General features: G+C 41.2%; 4 protein-coding genes across 4 annotated transcripts in view; 1 reads left to right on the plus strand and 3 right to left on the minus strand.

Annotated features, from left to right (window-relative positions):
- Positions 1-15,980, plus strand: part of LOC126556490 (neurogenic protein mastermind-like) — a 44,413-nt gene extending 28,433 nt beyond the window's left edge. Inside the window, exons 3-6 of the mRNA XM_050211754.1 lie at positions 2,142-2,207; positions 11,112-11,721; positions 13,831-15,066; positions 15,151-15,980. Coding sequence (XP_050067711.1) covers positions 2,142-2,207; positions 11,112-11,721; positions 13,831-15,066; positions 15,151-15,980 — 2,742 coding nt within the window. The remainder of the gene's footprint in view (positions 1-2,141; positions 2,208-11,111; positions 11,722-13,830; positions 15,067-15,150) is intronic.
- The window catches only part of LOC126556025 (polyserase-2-like), a 555,659-nt gene that overhangs the window by 433,028 nt on the left and 95,984 nt on the right, over positions 1-26,647 (minus strand). The window lies entirely within an intron of this gene.
- LOC126556328 (glutathione S-transferase) overlaps positions 1-26,647 on the minus strand; it is a 327,848-nt gene that overhangs the window by 74,623 nt on the left and 226,578 nt on the right. The gene's annotated exons all lie outside the window — the stretch shown is intronic.
- Positions 4,507-7,527, minus strand: LOC126568817 (glutamate receptor ionotropic, kainate 2). Its single transcript, XM_050225459.1, has 4 exons — positions 7,428-7,527; positions 7,189-7,338; positions 5,727-7,125; positions 4,507-5,638 (listed from the first exon to the last, which is right to left on the minus strand). Exons 1-4 carry the CDS (start codon positions 7,525-7,527, stop codon positions 4,507-4,509), a joined length of 2,781 nt encoding a protein of 926 aa, XP_050081416.1.

Raw genomic sequence — 26,647 nt, forward strand, 5'->3', positions numbered from 1 at the left:
AGTTAGCTGATAGCTAATTGCATTAAGCACTGATGGCTTCTGTTGAATGATTTCTATGAGATGTTTTTTTTTTTCTTAATTAAGATGAAATTGCGTGAACTTTACGGAGACATAATTAAACTGTTGAATAGTTACTTGGGTAGTGAAGAATTTTTGTAATTTAACAATTTTAGTTATCTTTAAATAAGTACCACGGATCCTACGCCGTATTGTTAACACCGCCTGTGATGAATTTATCAAAAAACTATACTGATAAGGCATTTTCCCCTTATTCTCTGCCTTGTTCCGGGCATACACGGTTGTAGATGTGTGGTGATTATGTAACTAACTATTTGCAAAGTTTAATTATTATTCCTTGGACAATAAATACAACTAAAATTTTTATTCGTCTTCTTGGCTGTCGGACTTGCACAACAAGTCCGGCCAATTAATGGCTTATTAGACTTTTTTCCAGTTTTTGCTACGGAGAAACTCTACTATATTTGCCTATACTATATGTTTTAAGGTCACCATCGGGGAGGCTCGGTGATGTAGGCGACATCGGCGCCGGTCTTCAAACTGCAGGATCGGGGTTCAAATCCAATCCGGACCGTCCCCCCGTAGTGAGGTCTGACTAATCAACTACGTGGTATCGGCAGTCTAGTTAGCTATTCGTTATTTCGTTTGGGAGATCTTCTAAGATCCATCACATCTACACCCTTCATGACATCGCCATAGGTCGAGTAACTTCCGTGAAAGACTCGGGAGTGTGGCTGGACGAGACTCTCTCTTTCAACGTACATGTTGATCATGTTGTGGCCAAGTCCAACAAAGCTCTGCGTCTGATTGTTAGACTGTGCTCAGAACTTAGACACCTCTGATGCCTTAAAGCTTTGGTGGGTTGCTGGGTCCGATCCACCTTGGACTACGCCGCCGTTGTCTGGTCTCCCCCAGGCTCCACTGCAATGGCCAGGCTGGAGAAGGTGTAGCAAAAATTTATCCAAGTAGCTGTTCGTCGCTTCCTTGCAGGTTATCAACTGACCCCTCCATCCTATCCTGTTCGCTGTTGGCTTCTTGGGCCTGGACTCTATAGAAGCCCGACACTCCCACCTCCGATCATGCTTTATAGCAAGTCCCCTCTCCAATGATCTGGATGTTCCTTCTCTTCTGTCAGCCATCACCCTTCAAAAATAATATAAAATAAAATAAAAATTACTGGAACATGGTTTTTTGGTGGGATACCATGCGTCTCCATGAAATACTAATTTGGGAATGTTGAAAACAAAAATATTGAGTAATTACTGTTCAAAATAATGAAAGTCGTTCAGTTGAACCTATATTTAATTGGGGAACTGATCGTAGAAAAGGATTTCCTTAGTGGCTCACCACACAAAAATAATTTAAATGTCGAGATGTAATAATACGTCTGCTTAACAGTTGATTATTTTCTCTTAGCAAGAGATTTAAATTTTTAAACATCCGGTAAAGTTGATTGAAATAAAATATGGTATCGTTTAAGTGTGAATATAAAAACATTATAAATGGTTTTGGAGTAAGATCAACAATAATAGTTCCACCACAGCCTCCAAGAGGTTCTCTTGGGCAGTTCTGGCCTCCTTTATTTACATTCCCCGTGGCTGGACAATTAATCCAGCTTACAAAGAGACGTTGGAATAGTTCAGCTTGCGATAATTGCTTTTAATGACTTTTGGAAAATGTTCCTCTGTGGTAGTGAAGGTATTTTTGGGAATCGAACAGGCTCACCACCGGCTTTGATCAATGCAAAACTCATCAGGATTCAGGATTACTTCCTCATTTGGTTGCGCTTTATTCGGTGTACAACCATTTTGATGTGTTCGAAGGCAAAACTGATAACACATTGCTTTATGTGTCGACACTTCTTGGAAGCTTTTATATCGATAGTGTTGATAAGTTATATTTTCATTGTACTTGGCGGTTTATATTTCCCTTTTAATTGGTCGATCCGCTGAAGAATGATCAATAAATATGTATGACATTTTTCGTTCAATTACGTTTCATCAAATAACAGTAAATGCCCATATACTGTAGCCTTATTATGTATATCAAAAGATGTATAATAAAGATGTATATTTTGTCCTAACGATTCATAATCATGCAAACATTTCCTAATTATTTCACAGGTAAGCACCAACTGCGAAACTACTATTGCTCGTCAGTCGAAAAGGAACAACAAAACTGTTCACACGGTAAGCTTTTCCTATTACAACTTTAGGTAATTTACAGTGCTTTGCGTTAATTAAAACCTAGATTGTGGCGCGTAGTTCAGCCACACTGCTGGCGTTCCGTGTGCGTTTAGTTTTTCGACTGCTGAAAATCTCTTGTTCTATCGGGTGTGCATACCACCCATCAACTTCCGATTGTTGGCAAAATGCCACCGATATCGATTCTACACACATATCGATACCCCGACCTATACGTGTTTGTTTGCAATAATATGTAAAACTTTCGTTCGTTGCACCTAATAGCTAAATAGATTGTTAGCGGATATCTAAAAGCCGATAAACCTTTGTGGTTCAATGGCTGAAAATACAAGAGATTGATCCATTGGAATCGAATGTGCGAATCGTCGGCCAGTGGTTTCAGGTGTGCTCCAATACATTGCTATTAGGGAGCGTGTGAGGGATGTCGATCCGGAACGAATTATGGAAAATTGATCAGATTATGCTCTAAAGCTACTTCCGGGTTTGCACATTCGCTGTCTGTTTGTCTGCCTGTACCGGACCTATCTTTCGGGGAAGTATTAAACACTTGGTTTAACGCTTAATGCGGGTTTGATGTTTGCACTTTGTGCAATTAATCGATGAAGCGATTGGGGGTGAAAAAAGCATCCTGCACAGCGGTGTTATATTGCAATTAGTGTCAAGGGTGAAGCGCTTTCGCTGTTTTTGGCAGCTTGTCATGTTCATCGGAATCTTTCATAAAAGAAAACCATCGCACTAAACGATACCGTGTGTGCCGCTATTATAATCTGTATCTGGGCTCGGTATGCAGTATGCAAGCGTAAATGAATTTTTAAAACCGAGAAAAATATTATACTTTTGGTTGCCATTGGGCTTCAACGATCAATTGCGCCAGCTGCTCTAGTTATGGGTCGTGTGTGATATATATCTCAAAAACAGCTACATTCTAATCTATACGCTCGACTGCACCACTGGCCCCTGGTGCTGTGCAACCGGGGAATCATGCTGTCAGAAAATGTAATGAAGTTGAATTAATGATTATGCAATCATTGTCAATGATGGCGGGTTGGCCTGGAGGGTATGCTGCACGCGATGCACAGCTCTGTATAGTTATTTTTTCCGGGGTTGGCCGAGGGCCTGTTTACATTTCGCAGCTACAAGCAAGAAACGCTTTCGTACCCTGCCTGGTAGAAGAGCGTCGTTGTGAGGCAAATGTTTGAAAAATTCAAACAAAACAAAAAAAAATCAATCAAACAAAGAGCCCACATGATGGTTCCTGTGTGGCAGATTTGTATAAGCCACAAGAATCCGGTGTACAGTACGTGTAGGTTTTCATGCAAAAGAGAGTCCTCGTCGTACACAAAAAGCGCACACCATATCATGTTCCGGTGGGTGCGCACTGTCCTAAATGGGTAACCAAAACCACGTCACGTAAGGGATCAACACCATTTATCTATCACTAAGTGAAGCTTTCAAACCATTTGCCTTAATGAAGCTGATAGCTCGAAATGAGTGTATGGCTTTGGCAAAAGGAAGCGTACACAACATCGGCTGTATGAGTCGGTTGCGTACAGACGCCACAACTCTATCAAAAACGTATGGTTTATTTCATCGTCGTACACTTCGGTCACGACAATACACTTGGACGATCTGGCCTGGCCTAGCTGGACCGTGCCAGACAGCAGCAGCCAGCAACCACCACCATCAAACACTCATTTGCCTATCCAACTGTCAGAATAAATGAGCAACTCGTTCGTGGTAGCAACCCCTCATCTCTTGCTATAATTTGTTTGGTGCACAAGAGTTTAAAAATAGTTACCACCACCCCTGCCAACCCGGATGCTCCATAACAATTGTTGGACTTTCCTGGGATTAGCTGGAATAGAGCAGAGCAGACAGTACGCAACTGAAGGAGCAATAGTTATTAGAACATGGCGAGAAGCAAGCTCTCACCACTGCGTTTGTTAAAAGAGCCATCTCGGCATATCTTCGGGTCATATGAGATGTATCGTCCGATGAAAATAATTTGGACAGTAACATCTGTATGCAACTTTGCGTGATTTGACGTGCGTGGCTCTCAACAACGCGTTTCATTTGCACATTTTGTTTATTAAGTCATTCAAACAAAAATGGTGGTCCTTCGTTTGTTTAATACCTTTTATTTTATTTAACAGTGTTTCTCAATCGATTCTATCGGAAAAGTGAATTTTATGTGAAAAATCTTTCAGTGCTTAGAGCCGTGTAACTGCAGATTGTGCTAGCTGGTTGTCCAAGTGCCAAACATTTACTGTGCAAAAGCACATAGCTAATGTATAGGATTCCTAGGCATGATTGCAATGTAGGACAGTTTCTGTTGCTTCTCGGCCGCCGATACAAACTTACTGCCGATCGTAATTTCCTTCGGTATCGGTTTCTCTTTTTTCGTGCCGATTTTCATTGGACCCCCGGCACCGCGAGCCTTAACTGGCGGCGGCGCGGTGTCCAAATCGAGCAGCTGTTTTACCACGGCGATCGATTTTTCCTTCAGTGCAAAGCGCTTGTCGCTCCGTTCTATCGGTCTGTCCACGTTACCGAACGGTACCACTTTAATAAAGTTACGACTTCTTTCCTTGCGACGATAGTAAATCACCTCGCCGAGCAGTGTGATCATTGCCAGCGCTAATCCGACCAGTGTCGCTATGAACACACCACCCAAGCTTTCCAGTGTGATGCCCTCGCTGTCATCGGTGTTGGGACAGTGGCTGCGGGCACTGTTGTTCCAAAACTTGGCCGTAAGTGACTCGAAGTAACGCTCCTTTTGAAGCTCCAGTATGAAGTAGCTAAGTTCGTCCTGCAGATGGCTACCCTGCTGCACGGCTATCCCGTACGGCTGCTCAGCAAACACCTCGCCCACCTCGGTGAAGTTGCAATTGCGCGATATTTCGTACCTGATTTCGGCCGAATCGTGTATGAACGCAAAGTCCGCATCGAGGTGTTCGTTGACGCGCCGAAATCCGTCCGCTGCCGTCGCTACCGGTTCGGCCGATTCGATCGCAGAAAGGATATTGATGTACTGCTCCTTAATGGGATAATCCCAAACGCGATACTGTGCCTGATCGTTTCCACTGGACAGTGTAAGGTTGCGCCACATTTGGTACAGTACATCTTCCGCGTTTTTCATGTTACGGAAGTAGTCATGCGTATCGGAATCTTTTACGACCGTATACTTGATGCGGCTTTGGCGCGATAGCTGCTCCAGCGATTGTACAGGCGTTTGCATGCGTTCGACCGTGAGGAAGGCGGCCAGATTCGCTGTAAACGTGGCCAGCATTAGTACCACAAACAGCCAGTAGGCAGCAACCAGCGTTCTACCGGACAGTGCTTTTGGTGCTTCACCTCCACCCTGCGGGGTGAACGAGGTCAGCGCAAACCAGAAGCTTTCTTTAAGCGTGAAATTTCTGTGTGGGAAAACATGAAACAGTGCAAATCATGTAGTAGTACATCTTATGCTGTCCAAAAGCCCAAACCTCTTACTCAACATCTTACCTGCACTCGTAAGGATAAGCATCCTTGTTGTTTTTCGCACTGTACGGGGAAAACTTATCCAACAGCCATAGCATGACAGCGGTGGCAACGATGGCGAGCAAAATGCTCAGCCAAACCTCCAGCCGCAGCACGGTCATAAACTTGAACAATGACGTTTCGCGAACCGGTTTGCGCATTGCTATGAGAATGCCCGTCTGCTCGTAGTACGGTGCCACAAAATCGACCACTTCCTCGCGTTCGGCAGTCATCTTGAGCGAAGCGATAGCAAAATCAATCTCGCCCGTTACTAAATCTCCCACCAGCCCGTCCCATCGTCCGTCTGGATCGCGCTGCCCGAAGGTACCGTTTCGTGGGGAAACGAGATCGTAGTCAAAGTTCATAACGATGGACAGCTGATGCAGGAAATCGATACAGTACCCTTCCCAGATTGGTTCTCCGGTGATCGGATTGCGCAGAATGTTTCCAACCGAATCACGCTTGCGATATGCCCATGGTATAGATTCCGTTGTTCCTACACGGAAAAATCGTTTACTAGGCTGAAACGTTTCATTACCCGCCAGCACCGACTGGCCTTGCGTTACACTTCCAATGATCTGATTTGTGAGTGTGCTGATAATCGAGAGATTAAGATTGGGCCGTATCATATCGTTTTCTTGAGCAATCCAAAATTGCGCCATCAAGGCCATCTGACGCAACAGTTCTTTTCGGCCTGCGCTTGTACGTGCGACTTCCTCTTGATCTAGTTCCGGCGTGCAGTTGATTGCGCGTACCGAAAGTGTAGGAACACTGTCGATGGACCATCCTAAAATGATGTCCAGCGCATTTTCTAGATGAACGGCTGTTGGATCAAACGAATCGGGACATTCACAAGCAGGAAGCTGTCGCAAGAGAATGCAGCAAGCGTTTCTGTCCAGCATTAAACGATGCATCTCGGGAAATGTGTCCCCGTGTGCATATTTGTCTGTCTGCAAATCGGTAAACAGTAAATTCCACTTTTCTGGCTTACGCACCAGCCCACTGTCGATGGCTTGGTGCAGTATGGCGTTCATTTGCATTGTGTCCGCCACTACGGCGTAAAACGATGGGTAGGGACGAAGATTTTTAATTCGAACCACCGTATCCTCGTCAAGTTCTCCGAAGACGATAGCGCGAAGGTATGAATCTGCTATGAGTAGATAAATCGTTGCATCTACATCTTGCCGAGTCGGTAAAATGTAAACTACGTCATTGCCACCGCGAGCCAGAAGAAAACTTTCCATAAGCTTGACATATGTTTGTATGGATAGATCGATATGAAAGTAAGGGATTCCGAATTCTTCTGCGGCACTAGATATGTATCTTGAATCAATCCACGTCACGTCCAGCAGTATTGAAACTCCTTGAGAAAGAGCATCACAAACTACAGCCCCGTTTTAAGAATTAGAAATGGCTAGAATTTAATATCACTAGAGTCTAATCTTACACTGTTCGTCGTCACCAAACTGTAGACGCTCCCGATCGTATGGAATGTAGTATTCATTTATCGAAACTCCTTTAAATTTGGCAGACACCTTCTTTACCGCATCAGCAACCATTGTGGGAATGTCCGGTTGCTCCTTTTCGTGCACTATCACTAGCAAACCAACATAGAAAGCAAAATTAACCAAAAAGATAGGTAAAACAAAATCACTAGCGTTTTGACTTTTGTACGTAAACTCTTACCGATGCCGATCGCAATGTTATCTTGCGCCTGGTGTGTCACATTGGATGAGCTTGTTTGTCGCAGTGTCATCCCAAAAATGATAAGATATATCAGAAACATGATGTACTTCTTGTAGAATCAAATAAACCAACTCTCTCTTATGTGAAACTGATCTGCTGTCCTGAAGAGTTGGAAAAAGAATGAAGGGTCCGATTGAAATTGGACAGCATATTAGATCCGATGGGTAGCCTTCTATCACCGCGGTTAGGACGAAAAGTTTATCCTTGACGGCAAATTATTCGTTTTTTTTTTTTGTTCCTTACTTCTAAACCTGCCGCCCATAGCCGGGTAATTGAAACTCATGTAGTCGAATTGGAATTGGCTATCATTTTATGAAAATTACCATTTATTATCCTCATCCATCCAACGGCACATACCGCTCTATTCGATTAGAACGGTAAGGTTTCCTCTATGTGACGCATACGTGCTCGGTACGATTGTTCATAATTAATTCGAATAAATCACTACTTCACAAGAATTTAGAGTCAGCCCTTTAACGGTTGGTGCGACGAATTGTGTTGCGCATACTGCGCACAGAGAGTGTAAAGATGCTAATAGCGATATTGTTCCTCGTATCCCGTCAGGGATAAAATGTAACGCCAGAATCTGTTGTTGGAAGAGCTATAGCACGTTGGCCGTACACAGGTGCAGTTATAGTATGGAACGAACAGCAAAAGTATAAAGATAGAGGCAATGCCACCAGTGGTTAGTGCTGCCGTACGAACTTTGGTATTGAATATGTTTCGAAGGCTAAAATTTGAAGAGTAAATTATTAGTACACAAAACGCGTATTATTTGTTGCAAATAGTACATTACAAAAGCAGCCAAACCTTAGCTCTTGCTTCTTTGTTTGTGACTGATCTTGGTTTTGAGTACGTATGTGAGAAAATCGGTGTTCATTTTTGATCAATTGATTTGTTACGTTGTTCCTAAAATTCTGATGGATTCGTTGTAGTTCAATAGCTGAGTGCCCTTCGTACGGATCAATGTACGTTAGACAGATCTCTAGTTCTGGCTGGGTAGATTTCATGTTTGAACAAGCTAGCTCCCATTTTAGTTCACAGCACAAGCCTTCCAGGACCTATTACTTGTAGATGTTTACTTGATTCAAATTTTATGTTTACATCAGCTTTTGAGACATCTTTCCTGGATTGCTATGATGCATTTTTAGCGTATTGAATAATTTTTGTGTTTACATTTTACATTGCATTTCATAAATTCCATTCGGGAAATGTAAACAGTTTTTTGTAGGTAATACAAATATCATTTTGTTGTGCACATCCGTAATATAAAGTAAAATGTAATATCAGTAAACTTTTTGAATCACAGACAGACAAAGCCAACGTGAGAAAGCTACTGTAACCGCAGTTAAGTTGATGAATACAAGAAAACGAAAATTACCCACCTTCATCTTGAGAGAAAGTATCCCGCCTGTTGTTGCCGCTGCTTGCGTGACTTCCCATTAAGCGCAACAGCATAAAAGATGCCCATTTTTTCTGCTTTTTTTTTGGTCGAGAAATAGATGAAAAGCTAAAACCATGAACCAGAGGGGCCAGTAAGCGCATATTTTGATGGTGGTAAGAGAATGGTTAAAGTGAAAAAAAAAAACGATTCGTTTCTATGCGACGAAACGGCAAGACGACGTGAAGGAAGCCGACTGAGTCAGTCAACCGAGGTCGTTTTACAACCCATATGCAAATGTTGGTGTTATTTTCTCCCGAGTGATAAAGTAAAAACTCACGTTAACTCACGATAGTCGTGGTAGTAGTTGGATCAGCACAACCCCATTACCCGTGCTGGTAGTGTCCCAAGGCAATAGGGGAGTTGCGTGGAATTAGTATAGATTGCTATAAAAGGTGCAATATTTAGCAACTCCATCTAGAGATAGAGAATAACTAGCTGCGACAATGGTTAAAAATCCTAAAGTACAATCCAAATAATTTAAATAAAATTTGAGGAACACGCTTCTTGAGTATTATAGGATTCATTGAATAGAAGGTATCGAAATCTCTCACATGCTTTCAAATTGTACCTATCATACGTGCCTTCACTATAGAACTTCGATTTAACGGTAGCTCTCGGTCGCCCGTAGAGCACCGAGCAAGCGCTTCATCGACACCCCATACGAGAAGTCGGGTAAAGGCCTTTGCACAAAGCACCACCAACATAATGGCAAATGACCCAAATTAAAGTTTGCGTTGCTAGCCTTCCCTTCGCCTAAATCCACTGTGGCCACCAGCCAGCCTGTTGTCGCACTCTAGAGAGCGAGTAGTATGACTCTCCTACTCTGATGTTTCCATGGTTCCGGTACCTCTGTGGGGTTCAGGTCTCTTTTCTTTCCATTGCACGAGAAGGTAACATTGGAAGACGTTGATACCATCATGTACTTCGATGCGTCAGTGTACGTGCCTCCCGTGGCTGTGGTCCGTTTCCCGCCCTAGGTTATTTCTCTGCCTTTCGTTCGCGAATCGCGGTCGAAGCTTCGGGAGCAACGAGCTTTGAGATGTAGAGCTTTGTGTCTGGTCTACGTGGTTCAATGCTTTGAAGCGAGCAACAGTACAGTTGTTAATGTGTTTATCAATATGGTAGAATTCTTAACATCCCAAAGTAAAATGTTCATTTGAGATGAGTAACTGATTGCTTACATGAACGGTGGGTGAGATTTTAGTTAATTACAAATGGACAAGAAGAACCAAAAACTTGTCCCCAAAAAATATGCCTCCAGTCCACTTCACTACGCTATTGCCCGAATTGTATCGATGCATCTATTATTCAACATGTTCTACTTGATTCAACTTATCCGTAATGCACAAAGATTTGTCCTGCACGATCGATCGAAGGGTTGCCGAGTGTGGCTCACATCATCCTGAATTACTGTTGCTAAACTCACCTCACTGGTCGGTCAGAAGAATCGATAAGGCCAGGTTTAATGATGATAGCCATCTCACAAAAGCATAATCATTTCACATGCCTCTTGGTTTGTTGGGGATCGGGCACGAAACGAGCGAGAATTTGAAAACCAAACGCGGCACAGCACACGACGGGTCGCCCGGGTGTTCCGTGTTTGAGTACTCGTCTAATTTAGAAGTGTTACGTGATTTCAGCAAATCTCTCGTTGCCCATTCTCGTTAATTTTCATCGCTTGTGGGCAGTGCACGAGTAGGTGAGGTTCTATATGATGTCCACCTCGGTTTTTGTGTCGCATAGAGAGCGCGTTCGCCGCAGCACTTCCGAAACTAGCCCGAGAAAGAGCACACTTTATTCATAACGGAAGGAAAGGTTTCGGAGACCAGCCAAAAAATGGCATAAACTGTGTGATATGATTTTCTCGCTAGAAAACAAACCACCAGTAGCTGTACATTGTTGGTAAGGTGTTTTATGCCAACATTTCACACACCATCTAATAAAGTATTTAAACTTCTGAGCAGGGAATGCAATTATGTCGTTAATAAATTAAACATTTTTCGTTCAGCAGTTCAACAAATGGTAGGGGACATCATAAAACCGGAATCATGGGGGGTTAGTGTTGAGCTTTTGCGTGTTAATAAATTAGCAAAAGTTCAATTTAGGAAAAAACACAAGTTTGTAATATGCAGACACTTCTGAAGCATTCAAATCGATTTTTTTGTTCTTCCTCTCAACAGGTTTCAGCTGGTCAGCATCTCCATCTTAGTGGCGATCTGAAGTCGGGTGTATCTGTTGCAGCACAACAAGGCGTTTTCTTTAGTCAACAACAAACTGCACAGCAGCAACAGCAACAGCAACAACAACAACAGCAGCAGCAGCAACATCAACAGCAATCGCATGCCCAGCATCAACAACATCATCAACATCCACAACATCAACAGCATCAGCAGCATACACAACATCAGCAACACCAACCCCACCAACAGCACCAGCAACATGGGCAACATCCTCAACACCAACAACATCACCCGCAGCAACATCAACAACATCCGCAGCAGCATCCGCATCAACAGCACCAGCAACAGCATCATGCACCGCAAGCCGGACCAAAGCAGCAAGCACAACAGCAGCAGAGCAAACCATCTGGCCCCGGCATGGGCAGCTTACCCGGGGGAATGGTCGGCGGACAGGGAGGTGTCGGTAATAACGGCGGACAGCAGCCGACAATGCCAAACGGTTCCGGACAGGGCACCAATGCGGGCAACGTTGGTGGAAACGGTCCTACCTTGGGAGGTGGCCACAGTTCCAACCAAAACCATTCTCAAAATCAAGTTCCCAATTCTCAAGGTAAGTGCGATTGATCTGATTGTGTGCGTGTGTGTTTTTTTGCGGGCTCAAGCCGTCTATTATCGCCATAACTGTGAAGTCACAGGAGGGAGCATATCTATATATACGCTGCTAAGTGTGATTGTTGATATGAGAATTATAGCACAAATGAGTAATATATGTAGATAAAGATACAGAGATGAGCAATGTAGAGAACGTACAGGCATTCTCATTCAGAGAGAAAGAGAGAATCATTTCGAGTAGCGTAATCCGCACAAAAAAGTTGGACATAACATTCGTATCACGAATCGGGTTTTTGTTTTGCTGTTGTCTCTAGTGGAAACCGCCGGATCTGGATTCGATGGTGAGTGGCTTTTCCCCTGGCAGAGGTATCACGAGAGGGAAGGCTCACTCACAGTGCGCATGACCGTGTGCACTTTGAATTGACTGTACTCTCTAATCGATTGAACCCAAAATGCAATATGCCACTGTCTGGCGACTTTTGCAGGGGAAACTAGAATATGCTGGAGTACCCGGTTTTTTTTTCTCCCCGTAGAAAATCCGAACACAAAAAGGAGAACCCGTTCAGAAGGGTCGCATTCACGCACTCGGTATACATGCACATGTATGTGGAACTCTCGATCAAAAATTCTCCTTCACTTTGCTGTTCGTTTCGATACCATCGGATGGTTTTGCTTTTAGGTTAATAGATTTCCTTTGCGACACTGTCGTGTCCGGCGCCGTGCGTGTTACCATCTCTCGAGTGTTCGGGTTGCCTGGCAATTGGAGCCTTTTTTTTTGTCTTTCTCTTTCGAAATTTAAACTTTTCGTAATGCTCCCTTTTATGAACGTTACTGCTGTGAGTACAGTTTGAATATGGTACGGAATGGTTCATACGAGGTAAACCAGCAGAAAACAGAATGGAATGATTTTTAAAACGAATGAACGAAGCAATAATAGCTGGCGTCGAGGCATTTGCTTGATGCTAATATATGTATGTGCCTTTTTTGTGCCGTCAAACACATATAAAGCGCTTCATTGACCGATAAGTCGTTACCTCAGGAGTTGCAATTACTAGCAAAGTTGGAAGCAATAAATGCAGGTCACTTCTCTCTATATATACAGACACCGATTTAACTGCGTAGAAAGGAAGCAAGTCTGATTGCAAAAATGGCATATCGTATGATGAAGTTGATGGAATGATCTCTTATCAATGACGAATATTATGAGCCTTGTGTCCTATACTTTCTCAAACTTTTTCCTTGCTGATTGCTGATACTCCTTGACTGTATACCTTTTCACCTTCTACTCGCTAAACTTGACCTCCGCGCTCGGTTTGGTTCGATAAACGCAGATAACCTGAAATATATCTCCTCACTGGATGAGTCTTCTGCTAAGCTTATTCAAACCCTTTTGCGTTTCGTATTTTTTTATTAGATTTTTCCTATGCTCTACTTTGTGATTCCAGTTCCGATTCCAAAGAAATCGTTCCAGAATCGTTGGAAATATTGGAACCGACTGAAAACTTAGTTGGCTAGGCGCTTTTATTCCTTAACTGCGTTTCGCTCTGCATGTACCTTAGATAATCGTTGATTGAGGTATTCGAAAAAAAAAATCACCCATAGATACAACATATGACTGACAAAACGGCATTTTTGTGTCATAAAAAATCATAAATAATATATAACATATGAAATTATCGATCCGATTATCAAATCAGAATGAAACGCAGAAAAAACGAAGTCAAAATTCTACACATAAAAAGCGCCTAATTGACAACGTCTTTGGACGGTTCCGATGGTACCGGGCGATTCAAACGTTTCTGACGATTCCGTACGATTCCGCAAGGATTGGTTGCACCTACCTGCAGGAACTTCCGATGTTTTGTGGAATCCAGTGTCAGTTCCGCCTTTTTGCAATTTTTTCCAATCTCTATACATGGTTTTCTTAAGGCTCCTATGCTACCGTACTCGGATCACTTTTGTCATCTTCTCGGGCTTAAATCTATCAAAATCGGACACCCTCATTACCCAAGCTGTCCGCGGTTTATCCACTATAAAGTCATAGATGTAGACAATATTATGTTGAAACAGCAAAAAATCTAAACGAATGTCATTTTACTATTTGCAGGATCATCCATTGTTAGCGAGGCGCAATATACTGTTTCACAATCGCAAACAATCAACTTTACGCAGCAAACGTTACGAGCCAGGCAGCAACACCAGGTTAATGCGAATGTGGGCATGTCGAACGGGGGTGGCGCTGGTGGAGGTCCCCAGCATCAGCAGCAACAGCAGCCCGGAACCGGTATGGGAGGACCAACGCAAAACCCACCTCAGCAGCAACAGCAGCAACCACATTCGGGCGGACCACAAAGCGGTCCAGGAGGAGCTCCCGGGCAAGGTAGCGGAACGGTTCCCCCCGGCATGGTTGGTGGTATGGTCGGTCCTGGAGGCATGGGTCCGGGTAATCCGGGCGTCGTTGGAATGGGACCGAACGCAAACGTTCCCATGGGCATGGGTGGGATGGGTGGTGTTCCAAACGGTGGTGGCGCCAGTGGCATTAGCGGCTTAAACTCGATGGTATCCAACTCGATGGCCCCGGGTCCTGGCAGTGCTACGGCAGGTGGTGTGAACGGTGCAATGGGAGGAAACAGTGGCGGAATGATGCATGGCGCAATGGGTGGTCCCGGTACGGGGACAGGCGGTCCCGGTAGTGGTGGTGGTGGCCCGGCAGGAGCAATGCGACATGCGGAACAGATGAAGTTCTTACAACAACAGCAGCAGCAGCAGCAAATGATACGAGCCCAAGCGATGCAGCAGCAGATGGTGGCCGGAGCGCGACCACCGCCACCCGACTATAAAGCAACGCAGCAAGCGAATCCAGCAGCAGCAGCAGCAGCGGCAGCAATGATGCAACAGCAACAGGCACAACAGCAGCAGATGCTGCACGCTGGCGGTCGTTTTCCGGCCATGCGAAGAATCACACAGCAACCGATTCCACCGAGTGGACCGATGATGAGAGCCCAACATGCGGCGTACATGCAACAGCAGCAGCAGATGGCTGCTGGCCATGGTGGTCCGCGTGGTGCCGCTGGTGGAATGGTCGGTGGTTTTGGTGCAAGTGGTGGAGTTGTACCTGGAGGACCGGGCGTTACCGGTGGTGGAAGTGGTGGTGCTGGAACGGGCGCCGGTCCTGTGATGTCGGGACCGGTCGTACAGCGTCCGCCGAATGTGCAGGTTGGACCGGAAGGCATGCCGATAGGTTCACAGCAAGCAGAGTGGCGTCATATGATGGCTATGCAGCAGCAGCAGCAAGTCAATTTCGGTGGCACTAGTGGTGGAAGCATGCGGCCTGGTTTTGGCGGTAAGTGGATTGTAACCATTTTGTTTGCATTGAAATGGATGTATTAATATATTTTTTAACATTATCATATGTTGTTGATTTTAGGTCCTGGCGGTGGTCCGAACGGTGGTCCAGGGCCGGTAACACGGATAGATTCTTCCGTTGGTCCTGGTGGCCCCAACGGTCCCGTTGGTGCTGGTGGGCCAATTTCCGGTGGTGCTGGAGGTGGTGGAGCCGGTGGTGGCAATGCAACAGTTCCTGGAATGGGACCCAATGGGCCCAACAATGGTCCCGGTGGGCCGGCCGGCGCTAACAACATGACGGCGATGCAAATGCAAATGATGCGTCAGCAAAATCTTTCCATGTACCAAGGACAAGCCAACAACAATGGCGGTGGCCCGATGAGCCAAATGCAAATGCTTCAGCACCAACAACTTCAGCAGCAGCAGCAGCAGCAAAATATGATGAACCAAATGCAGATGAGCCAGATCCATATGTCTCAAACGCAAACCATGTCAATACAACAGCAACAGCAACAAAATCAACAATCTGTGATGAATACCTTTACAACGCAATCGACGCAACAGTCCACCACAACGACAATGATTAGCGGAGGTGGCGCCAGTACGGGCAATTCAATCGGTGGTCCGGGCAACATGCTCACCGGTCCAGGATCAGTTGCGACCGGTCCGAACAGCAATAGCGGGAACAATAGCAACAACGCGGGCAGCAACAACAATATGAACAACAACGGTCCCGGTAGCAACACCGGTAACAACAATGGCAGCAGCAGCAGCAACAACAACAATAATAATTCCTCCGAGTTCCTAGCATTCCTGGAGAATTTACCCGTCGGTGATCCGAACCAGTTCAATGCCCAGGATCTACTCAACTCGCTCGACAATGACAGCTTCAATCTTCAGGACATTCTGTAAGTTCTGTAAGAGGAATAGCTGCAAAATGTTGCCACCAGCCTACCCGAATTCCAAAGGTACTTTTCACATCAGTACGCGCGTAGTTCCTCTGCCGTCTCCTGTTATCGGTTGTTGTATTTATTTATAGCAGAAAGCATACACTACTACTACTCTTCACCAAGCTCATTTAGTGAATACGGTAAAAAGTAACTAAAAAACGATAAAAGACAAATCAAAAAGGGACAAAGAGTTTCGCCATACGCGAAGTTAGAATTTGCAACACTAACCACAGTCGCAAAAACATCCGCTAAAGATGTGTTTTTTGCTATGTATATAGTAGAGATTCCATGTTCTTCAATCTGCACCTCCAGACCTATTGATGAGGCGACAAAGCTGCTGATGTATTGCACTTTTGCTACAAAAGTGATTGGGTCGTTGAGACGTAGAGTTGCATATAAACGCATTACCTATACAGTACTGTATTGCTATTTAAAATCCAGTAGAAAGTTTTTTTTTAATTTTCGGTGCTCTCTCTCAATCAATTTATTGTGTATTGCTTCTTTCGGGGGATAGATATTGTGTAGAAAAAAGGTGTAAAATATATATAAACGTGTTTCCTTTTTGCGGGGGTTTTATATGGAAATGTATAGGCATAATGCTCCCACTTTCCTACTTCCATATTACAGTGGGTAGTGTTCTTTAAATTTACGCGTTAAACGTACAACCTTAACAGCAAGTAGTTTATCTTAAAATATGATGTAGAGAGTATTAGTGTTAGCAGGGTCACAGATGAAAGAGAGGTTTTCAGTTCAGTTCACCAATAAAATTGATGGTTTTGAATTCGTAAAACGCGCAACGTAAAGAAAGCCCGATCGAAATCAAGTTTCTAAAGCTAAAAATTCAAAATCGTAAGTTAGCAGCTCAAAATTGTAACACTATTCCTCAAATCCGGCAATTGTTTACCCCAAACTACGGGAATAGAAGGAACAATTATTATGTAAAAATACCTATATTTATTTAGATGTCTCGTATTTTTTTTACATTCATTCCACTTGTGTCAAAATTTTTATATTCAAAACAAATAGTTGAAATGTCTTGATAACTAAATTAAAACTAATTCCATCCAAGCTGACGAAAGAACCTTAAATAACTTACTCCTATAGATGCAAAGAGCAGTCAAACCGCCATTTGAGATAAAAGATTTCGCCGGATTCGACAAATAGTGTTACGCTTTTGAACTGCTAATTTACGACTTTGGCTTGGCTTTTCAAATTTGATTTTGGTCGAGCTTCCTTTACGAATTTGAAACCATCCATTTTATATTTGTCTTGGACTGAAAAAAAAACATACAAAAGAGAACAAACAGTAATTCAGCGTTTAAGCGCGGTAAAACACGGGCTCTGGGAAGCATCTATTGATTGACAAACATTCCTCACTCGAGTACAGTACGCGTCTTTTTCTATAATTGTGCTCGTGAGTGCTGATACTCACAGCCCTACAGTAATGGACAGTAGAAAAAGACCACTTTTATTTTCATTTTTTTTTAATTAATTGATTATAAGGTATAATCATATCAAAATTCGGAACGAGCATCAACAACATCTTAATTTTATTGCCTTTCCTTGCGCGAACCTTACTGGAGCTTTTCGTAAGCAACCAGTTGCGGTTCGGATTGTACTTTCAATTCCAACGATCGACCTGTAGGTACCTCAATTCCCATAGGGATGAAGCCCATCACTAGTAGGAATCGAAGATATAAATAAAGTAAAAATAAACTGAGTTTGCAAAAGTGCAAAAGTTTAAAAGTGTAAGAGGAGAGAGGACCAACATTGCATTTTTTTTTTTCAAATTGAAATTTATTCTTATTTCGTATTCGTATTCGTACGTGTTTTTATCATACTTTCATCTTAATTGCAAACTGTTTCAATGCTAGGATAAAAAACATCAACTACAACCTCATTTTTACGATTTTACAAAATTATGTCGTCTCATGTCTACTTTCCATTTACTGTACGTGCTGGAGCAAGAAATAGGCAGTAACAGAGCAACATTGCTCGCCATGCCTCGATTACGATTTGACCCCAAATTGTGGTGGGTTCGCATCTTAAGGGTTTTTTTATAAATAGTTTTCCATGTCTCGAGTTTATTTATCTCTACCCTTTCCTTCAACTGCAATCAATACCGCGTTTAGTAAGGTTAATTTAGCTATACACACAAACACGCCTGTATGTGTGGTTTTTGCATTAAACGTTAGCAAAACTGTTCATTTATAAAAGGGGATCAAGAGACTTGTTTTTCTTTCAAAGAAAACTAACACACGAAAACAAAAACTCAGCTTTGATCATGTAGCAAGGAAGGTGAGGATACGGTATAGTTTTAATTCTTCCTGTATTATAACGATTGTGTACAGTTTGTAAGATTCGTGTGTGCGTTTCGTTTTATGTATTTAAAAAAAGGCAAAGAGAAAGGTTTGACCAAGATTATTTAACGTTTGTTTTTAGTCACGTGTATCGGTGCACTTTGAGCGTATGATGGGGATTGATTTACACCTAATCTTCATCAGGAAAACGGCACTGCAAATCTATACGAATATATAAACCATTGGGGAGGGAAGAAGAAATCGTAGTGTTTAGTAGATGAACATTCTAATTAAAGAGTAAAAGATCCATATATATATATACAAACAAACAAAAGAAACACACAAACACGGAACCATTGTGTAAGCATTGCATTAAATTATAAAAAAGAAAACAATTAATCCAAAACAGTACACCTAAGTGTATAGCAAAAACAGTATGTATACAAGAGCAAAATAAGGACGGTAGTATAAAGAACGATTAAACGAAAGGGTGCAGATATAACTATGGGTAATCAAATCAACATGTGTAACCAAATCAAATTTTACAAAAGAGGCAACAGACAGCGGAAGGTCACAATCATCAAATCATAGACCGACAGACACGAATTGGACGATTTTGTGTTTTTAATGTTTCTGTTTTTGCCATCCCAGCGCGGTAGAGTGGGTATTGTCGATTCCAGTCTTACAAAGTGTATTACAAGCCATGTTTAATGTTGAATATTTCTTTTCTGTCAAGGCAATATTTTTAAATTCTTTCAAGCCCATTCTTCAAGAAACACTTATCAAGATGTCTCAAGCCCGATGCATGTTGAAAATTATGACTTTTGATACAAATTTCCAAATTTTACATAAAGAAACATTGATTCAGTACTCTTTCCGATGTAAAAAAATTTTTTTGCAGTATAACTGGTCGTTTTTATTTTCTAAACCAGTAATCTATTAAATTGGGCTTGTGAAAACGTTAAAGCACTCGATTTTATATAAGTCTATAAACATTAACCTCGACAGAAAAGAAATGCGTTTAATGTGTCAAAATGGCTCGTAACATACTGAAACACATTCCCATGGTATGTGTTGGATGAAACAAACACTTCTACTGGTACACTACTACGTGCAGCATAACGTTGAACATGAGCCTAATCTTGTCAATTAAATTCGCACAGTACGGCAACGTCAGTGATGTTCAGTGTGATGATCAAAATATTGGCTTCATTTGATCACTTTTTCCTTTCATCTTGTGATAATATATTGTACTATTTTTTTTTCAATTGTACAATAATTTTACTTAACTTGCCCTAAACAACACAATATGAAAAATTTACCACACAACTCTAATTATCATTGAACTTTATGGTGTGCGGTCCGGTATATTCAACGATCGATGTAGGTGTAAGGAAAGCCAACTGAACAAACTATACTCATGATAAGGACGCGCTAAAGGAAGCAAACCGATTAGAAAAGGAACATTATAGTAAATGCGAAAACCCACTAAACTTGTGCAAAAATGCATCCCATATTGAGTTACATACTTCCATCAGCAGTTAACAAAAAACCATCAACATACATACTACAGGAAGCATCTCTGCATCCATACTAGTAGACAAAAAAATCAAATAGAAACAAAGCAAAACAATACCAATGTAGAAAATAACATATACACAAAATAGGACAAATTTAAACAACCGGCTACCCGTCTAATCTCTCGCCTTTCTTTAATTGATCAGTCTGTTTTCCTTATCTGATCTGATTTTCAATCACATTTCACTGAGTATTGTCGAAATGCGTAGAAAGCCTGCAGTAAAACAAACTAAAACATTGTGACTGTTCTTTTGTGAACTTAATTGCTGCTAAGCCCCACGTACCGGACATACACACACACACATTCGTCTATTCGTGTCTGAAAATTGTGGTAAAGCAATATGCATTGGCAAACGACGACCGAACATATTTTTCTTTTTATGCTGCCGCTCGTACCATTCTAGTGCACGAAAAGAGGGACAGACAGACGTATGCTCCAGACATGTTTAGGGGGCTGTTTAAATTGTGATGTAAATATTGATTTCTTACGTGGGATCGTATGTGTGTGTGTGTGGTTTTGTGTGGGGGTTTTTTTCTGTTGTAAAAAGTTGCAGCTGCACACTAGTTGAGCAGACCGACGAGGTGGAAATAATTAGTGTGCAAAAGTATTTTTTCGAAAGCCTTTGACTTTATAGATTTTTGGTAAGCAAAGCACATGCATTACTTATTAGCATTAAAATGCATCGGACGATTGTTTTTTTTTTTTTGCTTGCTTTTGTTTCGTTTTTAGTCATTTTTAACGAGAAAATTAAAAAGAAAACACACGTAACGACACTGTTAGAGGATTGATTGGTCCGGTTTGTCTTAGGGTCGGTTTTTAAATGTATTAATTTTTTTGTTTATTTTTACTCCCCACATGTACTTCTAATGACAATTATTATATGATAATGAAAGCAAAACATTGAAAGAAAACGAATAAAAAAACATTGCATTCACAGCAGATGCAGCGTACGAAAAGGATAGAATAATAATATGCAATGCAGAATAAGAAAAATAAGAAAACAAACAAAAATTTAATTGACGATGGAGCATGGAACCATACTAGACGAATAAAAAGAAGCGCAAGTGTATAAAAGAAACAGCAACAACAAAAAACAGACAGACAAGAAAAAGAAAACAAAATCGAACAGGAAACAAACGATTTATTGAAATATAGATAATTAAATTGAATGGCTTTTGTTTGTTAATGTTCCTTTCTCGTTCGTAAGCATACATTTTCTGTCTAATGATGTAAGTATAACTTTTGTTTATTAGATGTTTTGACTATGTTACAGGATATATTGAAGGGTGTAAGAGATTTTCAAATAGTTTTGAATCCTTTCCAAGAATTTCAGTACGAATCTCTATTTTTTATGGATTTGCTTTAATGGTGAGTTGATAAATACTAAACATCGTGGATTTTAAATTATTTTTTCATTATTGCCTGTAGCATAACTTAGCTATAGTACATAAAGATTTTTTAAGGTAACTTTAATGATACATTTGTACAAAACAAAGCTAAATTCTAACGATTCGAAGATTCAATCACTAGGATCCTAGAAAGCAACGACTAGTGTTGGTAGACTCGTAGATTCAATCCCTAGAAAGATTCGAATCAGATTGTATCCTATTTGACGGATGCGATCCGAATGGGTAAGGATTTTATTGGGATTCGGATTCTATCGGATAGATTTGGTTCCTATCCGATTCCATCCGATTCGAATTCAATGGGGGTTTTATCCGATGCGATACGTTAGGGACAAGATTAGGATTCGTCATCTATTGATTGGGATTCGATTGAGATTCTATACGATTAGGACGCTCCAGCTTATTTGGTTTAGATTGGAGGTGAAATTTCTAAATACAATTAAATGGAATGAATTGGAGACTGGACATTTCTGAGAACATCATGCACATCGCGGAAGTGAAACTCTCTTCGCTCCTGTAAAAAAAATATAATTTCCATTGGTATTCGCTTTTCCCAACACTACAAACGACCTGTAAATCAAAACAAGTCTTGTGGGAAAAATGTGATACCGTCAATAAACTGTGGAATGAGTTTAGAAATATCTTACAAATCGTCAAAAAGGCCAGAATGCAGAAAATTTTTTATGCGATTGTGTTATTTTTTAAAGTAAGTCTTTGTTTTGCAAATATGCTTTGTTTTTTATCCATATTGATTGCTGACACACATTTGGTGGCTAAGAGGCAAACATTTGTTGTGCCTTCGAGTAACAAATGTATGATGTACGGACGTAAGCGCAGTACGAGCGCAATTGAAATTCCGTACCTTCTTGAAAAAAGAACCAAAGTTTAACGGCAAATGCTGTGTATGGACTGGAATTTAACGTCCACATAAAAGCTCAAGCAATAATATTTTTTCAAACAAATGACGCTCATAATTCTGAACTGCACCCAAAAAACTATAACAATTATGACTTCTGAGTTGGCTAATTATGTGATAAATACGAATTACTCCAATCCACTATTGCCTCCATTGTTTCTGAATGTAATTTCATTAAATTATAGAGAAAATATAACAAACGAAATTTTTACCTTAATCATCACATGAAAACGTGATGCATTCGTCACAACATTCTGGAAGCTTGTCGAGCTGTAAAAGAATTTTATTTCCGATACGTGACTAAACGATCGTAAAGCATTTCGTATCGATTTATTAATTTTTATGTTGAAATTCCTTGACCAGATGACCAGGTCGGTCACGACGAAGGGAAAATTCAAGCCTTTTTTAAACATTTTACTTTAAGTGAATAGATAATGTTTACTTATTAGTGACGAAGGGCTGCTCTCCCCACACTTGAACAATTTCATCCGGTTTTCTTTTACTCTAATGCTTACAGTTGCCAAACGATTTTATAGTTGCTTTTTCTTCACATTATTTCCTGATAAATCAAAATCGGCATGGAAAAACACCATATTGAAAAAAAAAAAATACTTTGCATAAAAATTACTTTGTCTTTGCGTTAGGAGCGAAATTTGAGTATTTTTCCCTACAATTTGCAAAGCTCTCACCAAGATATTAGGATGCGTCCGATTCCCAGGATGTTCTGCCATCTAAATGTTTGTTCAAACGCCTTTTTTATTTAATTATTTATTTATTTTTCATTTCATAATGACGGCCAGGCCAGGTATTCTAATACAACTATGAAAAAGTAATATTTAATTTTATATATTTTTACTATATATCAAAAGCGAGCGGTTGTAGAACTGTGTATCGACTCCCGTCGGTCCTGTAGGCTTCCTGTATTTCACAATTCTTTCGAAAGTTTTCAAATGATTTACCACATCATTTAAAATAACTTTTTCTGAATTTTATGGTCGCTCTAGGTGACATCCATGACATAAAAACTTATGTATCGGAATGAAATATTTTTTTATTAGTAAAATTGCGATATTCTTGTCAGAACGACGACCAATACTCTCTCTCTCTCTACTAATGTAGGAAAAGGAACATTGACCGGCAGATCGGGAAGCCACGAAAGCAAACATTTTGCTTGGGGATTTGTTTGTTCTGGGTCAAAGTCTACGGTGACGGTTTTAGGGTTTGTTTGATGGATCGATTGTAGATTGGAGCGAGTTGATTTACTGTGCAGTGGAAGCAGTCCTTTTTATTTATTACTTGACCTTCAAACGATGTACGGCATTTTGCGGGACAATGGTATGAAATGAGCAGAGAGTATGAACTTAGCCGACGCTTTAGTTGATCATAATGAAAATTACAGAACTAATTATCTTTTTAAAATACACCTTTTTGTGGATCAAGTCAAGCAAATGGATGTAAAGTTACGCATTCTTCTTTTAGCGAGAGAGAGAAAACACTTACAGACGAATCAATGCGCCCCAGACAAAAAGTTCAACAACCGTTCACTGGGTTCAGTCTTCCAACCTTTTCGAACCGAAGGCTCACAGACAAGAAGATAGACAATTACAAAAGCAGCAGTAGTTCGACAACACTACCGGTGAGTACTGCTTTTTGCCGTGTTTTTATTCTTCCACCGACCGCTGACCGATGCTGACTGCGGTGGTCGATAGTGCAAACTCGCCAGAACACAAGCTGATAGGATCTGGACAACAAATTCCTTCACCATGTCTCGGCGATTACAAGGTGACCAGGTGGTGGTGTTTCGCGTTGTTTGGAAATTTAACAAAGTCGTATACTGTGTTTCAGCTCCTTTGAATCAAACCAATCGACAGTTTTTAGGGACTGGGACAGAAGTGACTTGTTTTTTAAATATTTCCAGCTATTTCTATCAAGTACCAACACTTGATTCTTTTTAGAACTGAGACCTGAGACAAATCGTCGATGATGAATTGTTTTTCAGCTGTTGTATTATAATAACGCTCCTTAGATGAGTTCTTTTTCAATGGCAGGGCTGTCTTTAGCCAGTGCCATGCCGCGATTTCCATCCGATCGAGACGATCTTCCAGGTCGATGAACTAATAGTCATCATCGTACCATACCATCATCCCCACCGGGCCCGCAGAGTTTGCCTAGCTGATAAAGCATATTCCTATTTGCCATTCTTCCACTTCATCCGAGACTACGAGACTACACTGCGAAAAAGGGATGCCGGGCCGCCTTATGCTAGAAACTGCTAAAAGAACACACAAGCGCGAGACGGCCGTATGTGTGTGTGTGTGGTTTAAGCAACGATTTAGCGCAGATGTGTTGAGCGAGAGACAGAAATTACCCGTCTACACTTGTCATCGTAAATCATTTACCATTTGTCGTCCAGCTGCTTGGAATTCGTCTCGGGAACGCACCTCACCTGAAGGGTTGCCTCACTTACCTCAGTACCATCTTCGGATCGGAGGTTCGATGATTATTATTCCCCCGGTGCTGGTATGGCGTCAAAGCTAACACACAACAGGGATGAAACGAATTCACTTCGCTGTCTTTCCAAGCACACCGATCTTTCGCAGAACAACTAGCAGATGGATTGCTCGAGATTGCACTTTGAGACGCTTTATGCTGTAGCAATGTTCTTACGGACATGCTGCTTGATAACGAAAGGGAGGATTGAAAAGGAAGAGTAGATACGAAAGGGAAATCTGCTGCAGCGCTGGCATATTTATTGTAATGGTATTTTAATGGCTTTCCAACACATGGCTACCTGAAGAAGAACTACAATGTACAGTCGTTGCTGGAAAGGTGTATTATTAAATATTTTAAATATTTACCATAATCTTTGCACTTGGTAGAGAAGATATTTATTTGTAGTTTCGTATTACAATTTATTATCTGTTCCTTATCTGTGCTGTTCTTCTCCGTTAGAAGATCTAACTGATTCTCAGAGACGGATTTATTCTTCGCCATGACTTGAATTATTTCCCATTTCTTATCCATACCAACAAATGCATTACTATGAATACGGTAAAAAATTTCAGAATCATTTTTTTATTTTAAATTTGATTTTAGTTTTACATATTAGTTAGTTAAACATATATTAAAAATACCTTTTTTACTGATACACTATGATGCAGAGAAGTTCCTCGTCAATATATACTAAGAATAACCGAGTATGCCCGGGATAAGCCAGTGGATGGATAGCCAGTTCTGCATTCAGGGAGGTAGTCAGGACGATACTAGTCTTGCCCTATGAAGGCCAGGACCGGTACAGTCTGAGACATCTGACCACCAAAAAATCTATTGAGCTTCTACTATATTTCGATGTTCCCCAGACAATCCAGCTACATAATATCAGCAAATTTAGTAAGCCTTCAGACAGCCATCATATCATGAAGTAGGTGTTGGAGCTTTGAGATCACGTCCGCTTAGTTATAGAAAGTCCTTCTCTGCTTATACTCGCTTATACAGTTCTGTAAACTGATGATAATGACTTAAGAGATCCTACCTTGATCTAATTTTTTCTTAATAAAGATAGGTTTCACGTGCACCTTTGACTTGAGATCCATAATCATTCGTAACATGGTCTGTAAACCTTGTTCAACTCTCTATGAGGTAGACGTTTTGTCAACAATTCCAAAAACTCAGTGTAATGTTACATGTTTCTTTTTATTTCATTAATCGCATGCCATTTGCGAACAAACATAACGGATCCTCTATAGGGAAGAACAAACAAAGCAACTAAAAGTAATATCATGTCAACTTTGGTAAGCACCCCCAACGAGTTGCTATATAGGCCTGACGCAAACATCAGGCATCTGTATAGCAACCCGTGTTCCCCTCAATAATGGAGATGATCACTTTTATATGTTTTGCGACACATTTTTAAGACAGTGAATAGAATAGTTTTCCCAGCTTTGACTATTTTTGGAGAAAAAATTCTAAAAATGTAGACAAAAACTTGACAATACGGTGCAACCCGTCATACTTCAAATAAATAAGTAAATGAATACAACAATTTGCGATAGAACTATAGTGTATTCATTTTTATTGTTTGTTTATCGTCTGCCGTTTACGGCTTAACGAAGCAGGAAGATTACAGTTTTATAAGACTTATAAGTTAATACATATGTAATGTACAGATAATTAGTTCGTAATAAGACGGATGCGTAACAGATTCATGGATTTTAGGGGAGCGTGTAACAAGTAACATTAGGTGATGTCTGACGGATAGTCTGGGGATATTAAATCTAAGTTCTCCTAATAAATAGGGATCGTCGATAGTTCCTAAAAGGAGTCCTGCTATGAATGTGGTTTGATGCAAATATCGCCGATGTTCCACAGACTCGAGACCTAACAGTTGACAACGCTCAGTGTATGATGAGAGGGAGGAACTATCGGGCC

Source organism: Anopheles maculipalpis, chromosome 2RL (assembly GCF_943734695.1).
Source record: "Anopheles maculipalpis chromosome 2RL, idAnoMacuDA_375_x, whole genome shotgun sequence".
NCBI lineage: Eukaryota > Metazoa > Arthropoda > Insecta > Diptera > Culicidae > Anopheles > Anopheles maculipalpis.